Source organism: Grampus griseus, assembly GCF_964374135.1.
Source record: "Grampus griseus genome assembly, chromosome: 1".
Taxonomy (NCBI): domain Eukaryota; kingdom Metazoa; phylum Chordata; class Mammalia; order Artiodactyla; family Delphinidae; genus Grampus; species Grampus griseus.
This window is the reverse complement of record NC_139017.1, coordinates 177,438,939-177,454,135: the sequence shown is the minus strand read 5'-3', so window position 1 is coordinate 177,454,135 and position 15,197 is coordinate 177,438,939. Positions and strand designations below refer to the sequence as shown.

Sequence of the window (15,197 nt, the reverse complement as noted above, 5' to 3'; positions counted from 1 at the left end):
GGTGGGGGGCCTCTGAGGTGAGGTTTCAGCTGAGACCTGAGGAAAGGTCAGGTTTGCCCCTTCAGCAGCCGTTGGCTGTGCTGGACCTGCTCTGTGCCCAGCCCATTCCTGGTGCTGCAAGAGCCACTGGGAGACACAGTCTGTCCTCTTAGAGCTAACATGTGGGATTGGGAGAGACTGGAAAACATCTACGTTCTATGAAGAGAAGCAAGGTAAGGGGGCAGTGACGGGGATGTTTCCTGCAGGGCGTATATAGGAGACCTCTATGAAAAGGGACCTGAGGGGAAACCTGGAGAGATCCGGTGTTGAGTAAGGCAGGACTGCTAAGAGGATTCCAGGAAGAAGAAACAGGAAGAGCAAAGGCCCTGCGGCAGGATCAGTGGGGTGTGGAGGGCGGCTGGCTGGGGGTGGGGTTGGAGAGCTAGCTGGCAGGCACCTAGATGGGGAGCCCTGGAGGAGGACCCTGATCTCTCTCGGTTCAGAGGTTCTCTGTTGAGAGGGGACCCCATGGGGAGCAGGGGGGAGGACCCCAGAGGTGGGCGCCCATGTGGGTGAGAAGGCCATTCCGACGTTTCCAACTTGAACACAAGGTCAAATGGAGATTGTGTCCTGAGCTGGAGAAGGAGCCCGTGGGGTAGGAGGGGTGAATTTGGAGTGCAGATTGATGAATGCAAGAGGTCTATAAAATACACTTTCAATAAAGAAAGAAAAACTCAAAACCTGTTACTTTGAAAGTCCCAGTTTACTGACGTTTAAGTAATTCATTGTTAAGAGTGAACAGTAAAAATTCCTGCGTGACTTCCCTGGCGGTTAGGACCCTGCGCTTCCACTGCAGGGGGTGCAGTTTCGATCACTGGTCGGGGAACTGAGATCCCACATGCTGCGCAGCCAAAAAAGAAAAAGAGAGACAGACTAATTATTTGGTTTTAAAAAAAAGACTCTCGCAAGTCATGGCGTATCTTACAGCAGCCCCTACCTCTGATTAAGCTCCCTGGAATTTGAGTGATCTGCAGGAAGGGAACTATTTAAGAGATTAGCTCTTTGAATTTTTGTGCCTTTGGGGCGGCAGGGAAAGGTGATTCCAGATGGACAAAAAGGAAGGAGCATTTTTAAGAGACTCAGTTTATCAGACTCCAGGCGATATAGCGAAGATTCCCGCCCCCACCCCCACCCCCGCCCCGACAGTGTTTGGGGCAGGGGCTCCAGGACCTGCTTTATCTAAACCTTAGACCTTTTCTGGCCAGGTCAAGAATTACTGGCTTCAGGCGGATCGATAGCATCTAAAAGCCTCCACCCTGTCAATCTGCCGGCTTCTTTCCTATGCTAAACACACCTGCTCTCTTCCTTCTAGGAAGTAGGGGGGCAGGGGGTGCGGGACAGTGGTGCCGACCAAGAGAACTTGGGAACTGAAGGAGGGGGGCGGCTGGCTACATTTCAAAGTGACCTGGACTTGGAGTTTTAAGTGTGTGGCCCATCCAGCTAGACGGGCCTCCTCAGCCAGGGGTCACCCCACTTTGGGCATCATTTCCTTCACTCTCACCTTTGCGACAGTAGCTGTGGCTTCTGGAGCTCCGGTGTCTGCCCAAGGCCGCTTACAGAGTTAGGGAGGAGATGGGGTCTGGAAGTCAATTCTCTTACCCGGAGCCCAGCCCGGGTGAGCAGCTCAGGGCAGTGGCTTTCCGGCACTGGGCAGAGGTGGCCAGGCTCGGCTGGCCAGGGGGTCACTGTTGCCCCAGGGAAGGGACGGCCAAACTGCTCTTCCAAAGAGTTAGTGATTGGGACTGGTATCTGGTGAAAGCCTGATGAATAAATGAAGGAGGGGCTTAGGGCGGCTGTTTCCCAGGGTCTAAGTAGTACAACAGGGAGGGTCCAGGGCGGACCAAGCATCCAGCTGGGTGGCTAACCTTTCACACTGGATGCATACAGAGTCATTACATATGTCACTGTTCTCCCCTTGCTTTTTCACTGATTGTTATCTTAGAGAACCTTTTCTCTGCCAGCATGCGGAGATCTACGTGCTGGCTACATCATGCAACTCAATTCTCCCAACGTCCTGACAAAGTGGCCATTGGCATCTGTTGTAAAAAGAAGAGAAAATTGTCGTCTCTCGGTCCTGTGCTGTAGGGTTGTCCGAAGGTCAGAGGCAGCGATGAAGGGGGGAAGTACATTTCTTAAACTGTGAAACATTAGATGTAAAGTATGATTTTAGTGCAGCCGACTCTATCATCTTAGAGTCTGGTTGTGTGTTCTATACTCTAGGCTGTTGCTTCCCTAAGGAATGAGGAGAACATTCAATTTTCCTGAGCAATCATCTCATAGTTTTGCTTTTTTCAAAAAAAAAAAAAAAACTTCCTGCCTTTGCCCTTGGTCAGGGGACCTGGGTGCCCGAGGAGCAGCAGGGGGTCAGGGCCACTGACATACCTGCCACAGCGTCTCCCCTCGCGTGTGAGGTCAGAGTCAGTGAGGTGCACAGGAAGGGGCTGAGGAGTATCTGGGCTGGACACACCCTGCTGGCTCCTAGCGTGGGATCCTGGAGCTAGCCCCTCCCCCCAGACCCCAGCTCCAGCCTCAAGGCACCCAGGGCCAGAGGGCCAGGCCTCTCTTGAGGCCAGGCGCTGCGGCAGGATTGCCATCACCATCATTATCACCATCGCCATCAGCATCACCATCTTTGCTTCCTGCAGCCCGCAGGGGCTGTTTCAGGTTCCCCAAGTCCTGGGCCAGCTGCTATCCATCGTCAGATCAGATGCGATCCCCGCTCTGGGCCTCACAACTCAGCTGCTTTATTTTCCTTTTTCAGTTCTGCGTGTGATCACATTCTCGGGTTTTCTCTTTAAAAAAGTTTATTTTTTGTTGTTTTGTTTTTGAATTCATCCTGCTCTCGGAGATTTTTCCTTGGATTAAAAATAACATTAGAGTGGAAAGTTCATTGTCTTAAAAAAGAAAAAAGTTGTGGGTAACAGAGGAGCCATATGCAGACACAGACCTTGGGTTGGCGGTGACGGAATCCCGCCCAGGATCGGGACGCTGGGCCTCGGTCGATGTCACGGCTTTGCTTGAGAGGTTTTCTTAAAAGCCAAGCAAAAGTGAGTATGTCGTAAAGGTTTCTTTGTTCAAGGGGAGAATAATATTTCACAGAGTTTACTGAAGAGCGAGTTGTGCCTTGTTTTAAAAGACACATGGAATGTAACCGGTGTCAGTCCTGAAATCCTGCGTCCTGAGGGCTTGTCCCTCCAGCCCCTACCCCACTCCGGCCTGTTGTGGGGAGGTCTTGGGGCCCACCTGTCTTGAGCCTCAGGCCCCCAACGTGATGTGTGGTCAGTTACACAAAAAGCAATCTCTCTCCATTAGCCTTGCTGAACGACTAGCCCTGGGGATGTAGGGAGATAAGGTGGCAATCTTGTTAGGGATAACCTGCCAGGTGAGAGGCAGGTAAAGGATGATGATGCCGAAACTGATAGTCGTGCCTTAGAGCCTTAGACCATCCCCTTGGTTTGCCTAAGCAGTGAATCAATGCAAGAATAATGGACAAGTTTGCAAGCAAGAATGAACTCACCCTCTTTTTTAATACTTGATTATGCTTCTCCTTCCATCGTCCAAGAATGACGGGCCGCTCAGCCTACTTACGACAGAGTGAGCTGCCTCTGGATTGTGGATAATACTATGTCATTAGCCCATGAGACATCTAGCTCAGTGCCACCCGAGTCTTCAAGCACTTTTTAAAAAATGTAATTATACTGCATTCTACAATTTATCCATTGTATTGCTAATGAGCGTTTGGGCCCTTTCCAGTCTCCCAGGGTTTTGCTCCGTATCTCCTGATGCATATGGGCAAGAGTTTCTCCATGGTAGACATTTTGTTAAGGACCACTTATTTTAGTATTTGCTTTTTTGTTTCATGGACCCCTTTGGTACAGTAGTGAAGTCTTGGATGACTTCTTAGAATAACATTTTAAAATACATAAAATACATTGGATTACAAGGGAAACCAATCGTATTGGAATATAGTTTTCAAAATGTTAAAAATACAAACTTGTGATAAAGCAATACATGTCCTCCTCGCATTAAATGGTCATATTTAGCCATTGGTCTAACAACGACCATAATTTCGAAGTTCTGGTGAGCATAACCGGTATTTTGAGATATCTGCAACAAATTCAATGTGATACACAAAATCTATATCCTCTTGGTTGGTACACGTCACAGGTACAGTACTAGTAATACAAAGGTTTGGTTCCTAATGGAAGGAAATAGCAAGTTTCAGTTAGAGATTAGTGACAACACAGACATACTTTTTTTTCCCATTTGAGCACACAGACGCCCCCTGAACTCTAACCACGTGCCCCAGGTTAAGAAGTCTTGCGCTAGGACGCGCTAAGCCACTTCCCAACAGTTCTGGGAATTTATTCTCCACGAGCGGTGAATAAGAACGACTGTTGCTTCATATCCTGTCGCCATTAGCTATTGTCCAACTCTTTAAGTTATTGCCAGTTTGGTAGGTGTGAAATGGTATCTCCTTGAGGCTTTAATTTGCATTTTCCTGGTAACTCAGGAAGCATTTTTCTTATGGTTTCTTCTGTGTAATGACTCTCTTTTGCTCATTTTCCTGTTGGGTTTTCATCTTTTTGATTTGTAGGAATTTTTTATACATTCTGAATGTTAATCACTATCATTTATTTGAGAAGAAATTGGGAGAAATGAGTGAACTGCTTTTTTTTTTCTTTTGCGGTATGTGGGCCTCTCACTGTTGTGGCCTCTCCCGTTGCGGAGCACGGGCTCTAGATGCGCAGGCTCAGCGGCCATGGCTCACGGGCCCAGCCGCTCCGCGGCATGCGGGATCCTCCCGGGCCGGGGCACGAACCCGTGTCCCCTGCATCGGCAGGCGGACTCTCAACCACTGCGCCACCAGGGAAGCCCGAGTGAACTGCTTTTGATTTTAGTTTAAATAAAGAAGAAAAAAAACCCTGTTATTTATTTGTTTTGCAAATATCTTCTGGATTGTGGCTTGCCTTTTCACTTGTTTTTTTTAAGATTTTTTTTTTTTAATGAAGTATAGTTGGTTTACAATGTTCTGTTAGCTTCAGGCATACAGCAAAGTGATTCAGTTATATATATCAGATTCTTTTCCTTTATAGGTTATTGCAAGATATTGAATATAGTTCCCTGCGCTATATAGTAGGTCCTTATTGTCAATCTATTTTATATATAGTAGTTTGTATCTGTTCATCTCAAACTCCCCCTTTGGCAACCATAAGATTGTTTTCTATGCCTGTGAGTCTATTTCTGTTTCATAAATAAATTCATTTGTATCATTTTTTAGTTTCCACATATAAGTGAAATCATATGATATCTGTCTTTCTCTGACTTACTTCACTTGCTGTGATGATCTCTACGTCCATCCATGTTGCTGCAAATGGCATTATTTCATTCTTTTATTTATGGCTGAGTAGTCTTTTCATTCTTTATGATCTCTGATAAACAGAAATTCTTAATTTTAATATAGTAGAATCTCAATGTTTGTCTTTATAGTTTGTGCTAAACTCTTTTCTATCTCAAGATCGTAAAGATGTCCACTTGTATTGTCTACTGAATTTTTTACAGTTTTGCATTCCACCTGTAAGCCTTTAAACCATCTGGAATTAACTTTGTGTATGTGTGAGGTATGGACCTGATTTCTCTTTGTTCCAAATGGTTAATTAGTTGTCCCAGCACCAGTTGGTGAATGGTCCATCTTTTCCCCACTAATCTGCAATTCTAGTTCTGTCCTAACTCAGATTTCCATAGCGTTTATCTTTGTTTAGGGGCTGTATTCTGTTTCATCAATCTATTGGTCTGTGTCTGCATCAGTACCACACAGGCTAATTTCTTTACCTGGTGGAGGTAATTCTCCCAACTTCTTCAGAAGTCCCTTGGCAATTCGTAGCCTTGGCTCTTCCAGATAAATGTTAGAATCAGCTTATCACGTCTCACAAAACATACCGTTGGGATTTTTGGATTTTTCAATTTTTGATTGAATTCGTAGAGCAATTTAGGGAAAGTTGACATCTTTCTGATGTTGATCCTTCTTAACTAAGAACAGAGTATACTCTCTACCCTTTTGTGTCTTCTTTAATATCTGCCTTTAATAAACTTTTCTGATTTCTCTATCAAGAGCTTGCACATCTTTTGTTAGATTCTTTAAATCTTTCTCCCTTCCCTTCCCCCTCCCCGCTTCTTCTTTTCCCTCCTTCTCTCTCTTTTTTCCTTTCTTTCTTTCTGTCTTTCTTTCTTCTGATATGTAAATACCTTTGAAAAAATGTTTTCAGATTGTTGCTGGCATATAGAAATGCAGATACTTTTATATATTGATCATGTACTCAGGCTTTTAAACTCTCTTATTCTAATATAACTAGCTATAAATAATTAGCTATAAATTATACAGAATTTTTTATGTAGACATTCACATCATCAGCAAAGCATGACAATTTATTTCTCTCTTTCCAGTCCTTAGATGTTTGGCTTTATCTTGCCATTCTATCCTGGTTAGGATCTGAATTTAGTAAAATTCTAAATTCAGGTGGTAACAATAGCCATCTTAAGTGGTACTGGATTTTTTTTTTTTTTTTTTTTTTGCGGTACGCGGGCCTCTCACCTTTGTGGCCTCTCCCGTTGCGGAGCACAGGCTCCGGACGCACAGACTCAGTGGCCATAGCTCACGGGCCCAGCCGCTCCGCGGCATGTGGGATCTTCCCGGACCGGGGCACGAACCCGTGTCCCCTGCATCTGCAGGCAGACTCTCAACCAGGGAGAGCCCTACTGTAGAGTTCTTTTGTTGTTGTTATGTTGTTATTAGGTTTCTATTGTTGTAACAAATTACCACAATTTTAGTGGTTTAACAACACAAGTATATTATCTTACAGTTCTGAATGTCAGACCTCTGACACTGGTCTCACTGGGCTAAAATCAAGGTGTGGGCCGGTGTGTGTTTCCTTCCGGAAACGCTAGAGGAGAATCTATCTCTTTGCCTTTTCCAGCTTCTAGAGGCCCCCTGCAGTCCTAGGTTCGTGGCCCCGTCCTCCATCCTCAAAGCCAGCAGCACAACATCTCCCTGACTGTTCTTCTGTGGTCACATGGCCCTCTCTGGCTGACTGCGGCCAGCAAAGTTTCTCCACTTTTAAGGATTTGTATGACTGGTTTGGGCCCACCGGGATAACCCAAAATTATCTCCCATTTTGAGGTCCTGAGCCTTAATCATATCTTCAGAGTCTCTTTTGCCATTAATGGTAACGTATAGGTTCTGGAGATTAGAACAGGGACATCTTTAGGGGAGGGGAGGTGGTGGGTGGGAGCATTATTCTGCCTGCCGTCATCATATTCTTTATTAGGTAAGGAAATACACTTCCATTCTTTGCGTGCTAAATTTGTGTAATGCATGGATGTTGAAATTTATTAAATGCTTTTCCCACAGCAGTTGAGATCATTAAAGGTTTTTGTCCTTTGATCTGTTAATGTGGTGAATTAAATTAGTAGATTTTCTAATCTACTAATCTCTTGCATGCCTAGATAAACCCAACTTAGTCATCATGTTTTATCTTTTTTATTCATTACCAGATTCTGTTTGCTAAGTATTTATTTTAGGATTTTTTTGCATCTCACGTGTAAGGTTGAACTGGAAGTTTCCTTTCTTGTACAATTTTGGTATCAAGCTTGTGCTATTTTGGTATCAAGCTTGTGCTGAGGTCATAATTTGAGCTGGGGAATATCTGCCCCCCACCCCCATTTTTTTCTTTTCTATAGAATCATTTGTGAAGGATTAAACTTATATATTCTTTGAATGTTTGATGAAATTTCCCTCTAAATCAATCTAGACCCAGTGTTTTCTTTGTGGTGAGATTTCTGTTTTAACTGAGCTGAAATTCATATAACATAATATTAACCATTTTAGAGCATGGAATTACTGGGTTTTCTATGGGTTCAGTCACTCTACGTTTAACTGCTTGAAGAACCACCATTCAAATTCTTTGCAGGCAATAGGATTAGTCAGGTTCTTTTATCTTCCTGAGATGGTTTTGGCCCCTGAGATGGTTTTGGTAAAGTTGTATTTGTCTAGGACTTTATCTTCATTACTTAAGTTTTCAAATTTATTGGCGTAAACTGGTTTATAGTCGCTTGGAATGTTTTTAATCTTGGCAACCACCTGGAATCGTGTCCCTCTTTTCATTCTTATTATTATTTGTGCTTTCTCCTTTCATTTTCTTTGACTAATAATCATGCAAGGGATTTGTCTATTTAATTAGTCTTTTCAAAGAATCAACTTTTGATAATACTTTCTATTTTACGTTTTCCCTACTTTTCAGAAATTTCTTACTCTTTCCAGACTTTTCAACCTCTACACTTGGATGCTTGGCTCCCTAATTTTGAGATTTTCTTCTTTTCTAATATAAACATTCAAGGCTCTACTTTTTTTTTAAATAAATATATTGATGTCAGTTTGTGTTAGCATTTGGTTCTGATTATTTCCGAGTGCCTGCATCTTTTTTTCAATTTATCCAGCTATATTTTTGCTATTGATTTCTAACTTAATTGTAACGTGGTCAGAGAGCCTGGTCTGTAGGGTAACAGTCTTTTGAATTTTGTTGAACCTTACCATTGGGTCAGTTTTGTAAATATTTCATGTGTGATGGAGAAGAATGGGTCTTCTCACGCCCATCAGAATGGCTAAGATGAAGATAGTAGGGTGATATTGAGCATGGATGACGGGGGAGCATCTGGAACACTCATATGCTGCTGGTGGGAATACAAATGGCTACAACCATTTGGGGAAATGTTTTGGCAGTATCTGCATAATAACTAAACCTGAGCTCAGCCTACTCAGCAGAAATGTGTACACATGATCATCAGAAGACATGTCCAAGAATGTTCATCTCAGCATCATTTGTATTAGCTGTGAGAGGAAACTATCTAAACGTCCACCAGTGAAACAAGAGATAAACATCTTGTGGTTTATTCATATAATGGAAGAACAAAGAAGACATTTCTACATGCTTAAATCTCACAAACATAATATTGAGCCAAAGAGATACAAAAGAGTACTACTATATGATTCCATTTATATAAAGTAAAAAGGGACAAAATTAATCTGTGGTGTTAGAAGCCAGGATGATGGTTACCTATATAGCATGGATTGTGACTGGGGGTGGGGCAGAGCAGCAAGAAAGGGGGTTCTGGGGTGCTGTAAGGTTCCATTTCCTGATTTAATCCAAGTCCTGGATCTGCAGTGTGTCCACTTTGTGAGAAATCGTTGAGTCATATATATATTTTTGGGGGGGGGGTACCAAATTACTTTATTTGAAGGAATGGTACTAAGGAAAGGACTTGTAGATATTTTGGTACAACTTACAGAAAAGGTAAGGTAACCCAAACATGCATGCACTGCCTTGGTGACCAGGGAAGTCACCCCTGTGGCTACGGGAAGCCAGCCCAAGGCTTAGCTCTCATTATCACTATTTCCCAGGGTGTGCTTGTCAAAAAGATACTGTGCCATGCCGGATTCGGGGGCCCCCATCTTGCGCAAGTTGGTTACGTGGTCACCCAATTCTTTAATGGATTTCACCCGCTCATTCAGATAAGGAGTCTCAATGAAGTCACACCAATGGGGGTCATTTTTCTCCGTGGCCAGTTGGTGCAGCTCCAGTAGTGACTGAGTCACACTTTTTGCCAAGTGTAGCGCACATTCCACTGCACTCAGCCCGTTCTCCCAGTCCTCACGGTCTGGCTTCCTGATATCCCGAAGGAAGACTCGGCCACCCCGGTGGTGCTGCAGCTTCATCAGTTTCTCGGCCTGTTCCCTCTCCTCACAAGATTGGTGAAGAAAGTATTCGGCAAAGTTCTTCAAAGCCACATCATCGCGGTCAAAATAGTACGACACGGACAGGTAGACGTGGGCGGCGTAGAGCTCCAGGTTGATCTGGTGGTTGATGGCAGCCTCCGAGACCCGGTGGTAGTTCTGGCGCACCTGCGAGGGGGACGTGGTCGTCATGGCGGGCGGCTGAGGTGAAACGGTGGCGGTGGCTGCGCGGCGCTGTAACGACAGCGGCGGGGACCTTGGGGCGGTCGGAGGGCGCCGTGAGGTTTTGGCGAGGGCTGGCTCTGAGCGGCCGGCCGGAGCGGGGGACGAGCGCCCGGTTCCGTCCAAGCACTGTTGAAACAAGAAACCGCGGCGACTCTCCGCGAGGACTGTCGAGTCATATATTTTTGATCTGTGTTCTCTTCTCTATTTATGTTCTCATTCGGTTAAAAGTTTAGTTTAAAAATGTCTATTCTTGGGCTTCCCTGGTGGCGCAGTGGTTGAGAGTCCGCCTGCCGATGCAGGGGACACGGGTTCTTGCCCCGGTCCGGGAAGATCCCACATGCCGCGGAGCGGCTGGGCCCGTGAGCCACAACTACTGAGCCTGCGCGTCCGGAGCCTGTGCTCTGCAACGGGAGAGGCCACAACAGTGAGAGGCCCGCGTACGACAAAAAAAATAAAATAAAAATAAAGTCTCTTCTTGGGAAAGAATCTGAAAAAGTATATATATTCTTAGTAACTTTGCTGTACACCTGAAACATTGTAAATCAACTATACTTACTTCAGTAAAAAACTCTATTCTTTAGTTGCTGAGTGCAATGTTTATATATTCATTACATCAAGTGTGTTAACTGTGCTAGTCACATCTTCTCTGTCTGTACCTATTTCTTATATGCTTGATATGTCAGTTACTGAGAGAAGTGTGTTCAACTTTCCCACCATAATGGGTGGCTTTGTCAGTTTCTTCTCATAGATGCGTAAATATTTGCTTTGTATATCTTGAGGCTATATTATTAGATACCTATAAGTTCAGAATTGTTATCTCCTGGTAAACTGGATTTTAAAAAAATCACTGTGTAGTAGTCCTCTTTATTGCTTTTTGCTTTAATGTCTATTTTGTCTGATTTTTTTGGATAATTTTCTGTTTCTGTTTATGAATTAATTTATTTACTTTTGCTATGTTGGGTCTTCGTTTCTGTGCGAGGGCTTTCTCTAGTTGTGGCAGGCGGGGGCCACTCTTCATCGCGGTGCACGGGCCTCTCACTATCGCGGCCTCTCTTGTTGCGGAGCACAGGCTCCAGATGCGCAGGCTCAGTAGTTGTGGCTCACGGGCCTAGTTGCTCCGCGGCATGTGAGATCCTCCCAGACCAGGGCTCGAACCCGTGTCCCCTGCATTAGCAGGCAGATTCTCAACCACTGCGCCACCAGGGAAGCCCTTGTCTGATGTTTAATAAGCGATTTCAGCTTTCTCTTGGCCACTACTTCGTGGTTTACCTTTTTCTATATTTTCAAATTTTTAGTGTCCTTATGTTTTGGAAGCACCTCTTGTGAATAGCATAGAGAAGAATTATTTTTTAAAAAATCTGGCCCAACAGTGGTTTTTTTTTTGGCCACACCACAGGGCATGCAGGATCTGAGTTCCCCGAACACCCGCCCCCTGCAGTGGAAGTGCGGAGCCTCAACCACTAGACCACCAGGGAGGTCCCCAACAATGTTTTCTTTTAACTAGCATTTTTCTTCTGACTCCCATTGTTGCAGCTGAGAATTTAGTCATCTAATTGTTATTCCTTTGTAGGTGATTTTTTTTTTTCTCCTGCTTTGGCTGCTTCTAAACTTTTCCTTTCCTCTGGTGTTTTGCACTGCAAATCCATGATTTGTGGATTTATTTCCTTCCTTCCTTCCTTCTTTCCTTTTAATCTGCTAGGATTTATTAGAATTTCTGGATTTGAGCCTTGGTATATTTCAACAATTCTGGCAAATTCTCATCCATTATCTTTTCAAATATTGCTTCTTCCTCATTCCCTCTTGTCTCTCCTTCCAGATAATGTAATTTACCTCCTTTTGTTATATGTTTCATATCTCTTGACCTCTCTTTTTCCATTTTTTTGTTTTGTTTTGTTTGTTTTGGGTTTTTTTGCTTTTTTGGTTTTTTTTTTGCGGTACGCGGGCCTCTCACTGTTGTGGCCTCTCCCGTTGCGGAGCACAGGCTCCGGACGCTCAGGGTCAGAGGCCATGGCCCACGGCCCAGCCGCTCCGCGGCATGTGGGATCTTCCCGGACGGGGGCACGAACCCGCGTCCCCTGCATCGGCAGGCGGACTCTCAACCACTGTGCTACCAGGGAAGCCCTGTTACATATTAATTTTACTTTAAAGTGTTTTATTCTTTTTCAAATCTTTTTGTTGTATGCACATGTTTATTTATTTAAATATACCAAACATATGTGTTTTTTATGTTTTTTTTTTAATTTTTATTTTATATTGGAGTATAGTTGGTTAACAATGTTGTGTTAGTTTCAGGTGTACAGCAAAGTGATTCAGTTACACATATATATGTAACTATTCTTTTTCAAATTCTTTTCCCACTTAGGTTGTTACACAGTATTGAGCAGAGTTCCCTGTGCTGTACAGTAGGTCCTCACTGGTTATCTATTTTAAATATAGCCGTGTGTGTGTGATAATTCTCAAATCCAAAGTCTTTGCAGTTCTGTCTCTGCTGTCTGTGGTTCCTGCTGTTTTTGTTTATGGTGCTTTGTTTCCCTGTGTGGTTTTTGCTTGGGAAGTGTTCATTTTCCTTTATTTTATTGTTAATTCTATAGGATTCTTTGAGGTTCAGACTGAGTTTGAGCTCTTCCCAGAGAGGGTTTACACTACTTCTGAAAGTCACCTGAGGGGCCCTATCATTCTAAGACCTGAGTGGTTGTGTGTGTTACCAGTTTCAGAGTTCAGTGCAGGAAATAGAAACCACTCAGTGTATTTTAAGCAGAAAGGGGTTTAAAACAGGAAATTAGGTGCTTATAAAATCACTGGAAAAACTGGAGGTGTGGTAAATCAGGAAACCTCCCCTGGAACTATTGAGTTGAAGACCACATCAATGTAGTTTTGATTCAGGCATAAGGAAGCCAGGGTTAGGAGGCCACTGCTGCTGCGGCTGTTACCATAATGACCATATCTACCCACAAAGCTGCTGATAAAACCCTGAGTCTGGCCACTGCCAATCTTTTACACTCCTCGTCATGACCTTGGTTGCCAGCGGAACAACAGTCTTGGCCTCAATTCCAGCTACCAAATCTCATGCAGGTCCATGCAGTTGGGAGAACCTAATTCATGTCTAGAGTCTAGCTGCAGAAGAGCATCAGAAATTAGGCTTTTACGTTCCAGCCTCTACAATACAGGAGTTGAAAAGCGTGCTGAGTCCGTTGATCATGACCTGCTCAGAGCTACTGGGTAGCTTCTCACCGCTCTGCAGCCTCTCAGTTCTTGTTACCCTTTTGTCAGCCTGTGCCTAGTGTATCTTTTCCATCCCTGTATTTTGAACCTGTGTGAGACACTATTCACTGGCTACGGAACATTCATTTCAAAATCCCTTATCTCTTGTCTGCCTTTACTAAATAAGCTGGGGTGACCTCCCCTCTTGCCAGCTGACAACAGTTTTTTGGGTTTTGTTTTTTTTGCGGTACGCGGGCCTCTCACTGTTGTGGCCTCTCCCGCTGCAGAGCACAGGCTCTGGACGCGCAGGCTCAGCGGTCATGGCTTACGGGCCTAGCCGCTCCGCGGTATGTGGGATCTTCCTGGACCGGGGCACGAACCCGCGTCCCCTGCATCGGCAGGTGGACTCTCAACCACTGCGCCACCAGGGAAGCCCTGACAACAGTTTTGATTACTGAAACACCAGCAGAAATCTGTTGAGAACTCTGGGAAGGTTTTTGCTTTTCCTGAAAGAGGAAGCCATGGGACCAGTGTTGTTTTTTTCCCATTCCTACTTTCAATGTGGATGTAATGCCTAAAGCCTTGGCAGCCATCCTGTGACCATGAAGAAAAGGCCAAGAGAACTGCTGAGATACCACCCCTATGCTGACGAACGAACACCAGCAGCCACGTGCTTCCAGACTTCTACAAGAAAAATAAACCCACTGTGTTAGCCACTGTAGTTGGTGTTTCTGTTATTTGTATTCAAAAGCAGTTCCAACTAACATATAACTTTCTTTTCACGTGTGTCTTCTGTGAATAACATATCAATTTGGTTGTCGTTAATCTGAAAGTCTCTATTTTTTTTTTTTTTTTTTGCGGTACGCGGGCTTCTCACTGCTATGGTCTCTCCCGTCGCGGAGCACAGGCTCCGGACGCGCAGGCTCAGCAGCCATGGCTCACGGGCCCAGCCGCTCCGCAGCATGTGGGATCTTCCCGGACCGGGGCACGAACCCACGTCCCCTGCATCGGTAGGTGGACTCTCAACCACTGTGCCACCAGGGAAGCCCTATCTGTGTGATTTCTTTGGAGAAATGTCTGTTTAGGTCTTCTGGCCATTTTTTATTGGGTTGTTTGTTTTTTTGTTATTGAGCTGTATGAGCTCCTTGTATATTTTGGAAATTAATCCCTTGTTGGTTGCATCATTTGCAAATATTTTCTCCCATTCTGTAGGTTGTCTTTTTGTTTTATTTATGGTTTCCTTTGCTGTACAAAAGCTCAAGTTTCATTAGGTCCCATTTGTTTATTTTTGTTTTTATTTCCATTTCTCTAGGAGGCGTATCTAAAAAGATATTGCTGCAATTTCTGCCAAAGAGTGTAAATGGGAATTTAATTCATACCCCCTGTGATTACTGGAATGTTTTGACTTATTCTTGCTATCTTATTTTATGTTTGCTTTTTACCATGATTTTTCATATTAAATTTCTCCTCTTACCATTTCTTGGATTGATCACTCTCTTAAAGTTTCATTTTATTTTTCTTCAAGTGTTTTAGAAGGTGTACATCCAATTTCTACCATCCCACTTGGGACAAGTTTCCAATCGATTTTCTTTTTGTGCTGTAGTTTGAATACCTTCTACTTACCTGTTTTTATGTTCACATTACGATCCTTTCTTTTGCAGGATCCAATCTGCTTTCAATCTCCTAAAATTTTTTCTTTCACATATAGCATTTTTCAGGTCTCAGATTTCCATTTGGCTCTTTTTTAGTGTTTCTATATTGCTCCTAAAAAGTCATCCCTATACCTTCACCCATTACATCCATCTTTTCCTGTCAAATCGTTAACATATTTATAATAATTATTTTAGAGTCTTCGCTAATTCTAGTGTCTGGCTCTTCTGTGGGTCTGCTTTTTTCTCTTGATTATGCGATGCAGTCTCCTGCTTCTTTGCGTGTCTCATAAATT

General features: G+C 43.9%; 1 protein-coding gene across 1 annotated transcript; it reads right to left on the bottom strand.

Annotated features, from left to right (window-relative positions):
• Positions 1 to 9,316: 9,316 nt before the first annotated feature.
• Positions 9,317 to 10,045, bottom strand: LOC309832094 (ferritin heavy chain-like). The gene has a single exon (XM_082669629.1). The coding sequence runs from the start codon at positions 10,016 to 10,018 to the stop codon at positions 9,467 to 9,469; it is 552 nt and encodes a 183-aa protein (XP_082525755.1). The 5' UTR covers positions 10,019 to 10,045; the 3' UTR covers positions 9,317 to 9,466.
• Positions 10,046 to 15,197: the final 5,152 nt, after the last annotated feature.

Bases quoted from the DNA above. Each gene is read 5' to 3' on its own strand.
- LOC309832094 (XM_082669629.1), bottom strand. From the start codon at position 10,018: ATGACGACCACGTCCCCCTCGCAGGTGCGCCAGAACTACCACCGGGTC.